General features: G+C 57.2%; 1 protein-coding gene across 1 annotated transcript in view; it reads left to right on the top strand.

Moving 5' to 3' along the window:
- Positions 1–1,209, top strand: part of TBX1 (T-box transcription factor 1) — a 20,882-nt gene extending 19,673 nt beyond the window's left edge. The window contains exon 7 of the mRNA XM_027772605.1: positions 1,109–1,209. Within this exon, the coding sequence (XP_027628406.1) occupies positions 1,109–1,209 (101 nt within the window). The remainder of the gene's footprint in view (positions 1–1,108) is intronic.
- Positions 1,210–1,653: the final 444 nt, after the last annotated feature.

Genomic DNA, 1,653 nt, shown 5'->3' with positions numbered 1-1,653 from the left:
AAGAGTGAGAGAGAGAGAGAGAGAGGGAAAGTGAAAAAGCAAGACGCCAGATCTGGGACTCGAACCATGGTCGGCCCTTGGGGGAGTCCAGTGCCCTTAACCATCACGCCACCTGCTGGCCCTATGTTATGATCTTAAAATTTGCTGTAGGGCATGTGTGCTTACCAGAGAGAGAGAAAGCAGGGAAGTGAGACAGCAAACCTCCAGGTCTAGGACTTGAACCGTAGTCGGCCATGCAGTGCCTTAACCACCACGCCACCTGCTGGCCCACATCTTGTCCTTTTCTAAAATGTATTTCTTGAGAGACAGAGAGGAAGAGAAAGAGAAGGAGAGAGTCCCAACAGGGTCTCCAAACTACGACCCCCCGCTGCAGGTGCCCAGCGCGTCCAGGGAAGCCTCGGGATGTGACCCCGAGACCGTCTCACACAGCATGCGTCATAGATGTCGCGATCCCGCTGCTCCCACCAACTGGCCCCTTGTGGCCCCTCCCCACTCCATCTTCCCATCTCCCTCCTCTGTCCTCTGTCATTTTGCTTCTATTCCTCTGTAAAGTTCTCCCTGTTTCTGAGCCCGCCCTTTATCCCAGGACGTGTTTTCTAGATTCTTCTCCAAGCCAGCATCTCTTCTGAAGGTGGAGATGGCAGCTGGGGCTGACCAGGGTCCCCAAGGCCTCTCTCTGGCTGCTCGTGGTCAGTTTGGATCTTTACCCGTCAGGCAGTCCCTGCCCAAGGATGCAGTGGGGTCCTCTAGTGCAGGGCCAAGTCTTGGGGTGCTGCTGGGCCCCCTTCTGTGACTCTCCTTGTTTTAGTTATTACTATAGGGTGCACATGCTTGCCAGAGAGACAGACAGAGGGAAAGTGAACAGCACCCTCCCCAGGGGGACAGCCACGCTGCAGTCCCTTCTCCTCCATTCCGCTCTCAGGATTTGGGGCACGCACACCCGTACTGAGGGATAGACCGGTAGGCTTGGGGTTGGCGAATCACAGGTCCTCTTTCTTGTCAGCCTTTGTGGGGTGGGATTCCTGCATGCTAAGGGTCACCCCCTGACTCACCAGCAACTTTGAGGTTGGCAGCAAGGCCCACCAGCCAGTGTCATTGTCCCCTGCAGATGAGAGCTTCTTGCGTGTGGCTGCTGGGCCGAAAGGAAGCCCCAGCCGCTGCCGCGCCAAGAATCAGCTTCCAGAAACAACTGGAGTCTTACGGGACTAAGAACCAGCAGCTTCGTGAAGGTGCAGCGGACCCCTCTGAGAGTGCTGCCTGCCTGGTCTCTCCTGGGACAGCCTGCAGGGGGCGCTGGCGCGCACCTCTGCAGCCAGGACACTGCCCAGAGGGAGGCTGAGGTGGAGCTGGGGCAGAACAAACCACGTACCTGCCCAGGCCTCCTGCAGAGCTGTGGCTGCCATGAAGTGGGCACTGACACATACAGGGTCTTCAGAAAGTTCGTGGAAGGACCAGCAGGTGGCGAACTGGTGAAGGCAGCTGGATCCCACATGGCTGACAGAGCAGTTCAAGTTCTGGACCTGGTTCGAGTCCCAGATCCGGTGGCTTAAACTCACGTTGGGCACATGTGCGTGGGGGCCCAAAATCCCAAGAGGAGAGTGGAGGCGAAAGGATTGCAGCATGGCCATCCCTTTTGGGGGCTGATTTCTCACT

The sequence above is a fragment of the Tupaia chinensis genome, unplaced genomic scaffold (genome assembly GCF_000334495.1).
Source record: "Tupaia chinensis unplaced genomic scaffold, TupChi_1.0 Scaffold000287_1, whole genome shotgun sequence".
Classification (NCBI taxonomy): domain Eukaryota; kingdom Metazoa; phylum Chordata; class Mammalia; order Scandentia; family Tupaiidae; genus Tupaia; species Tupaia belangeri.
This window is presented reverse-complemented; position numbering and strand designations above follow the sequence as displayed.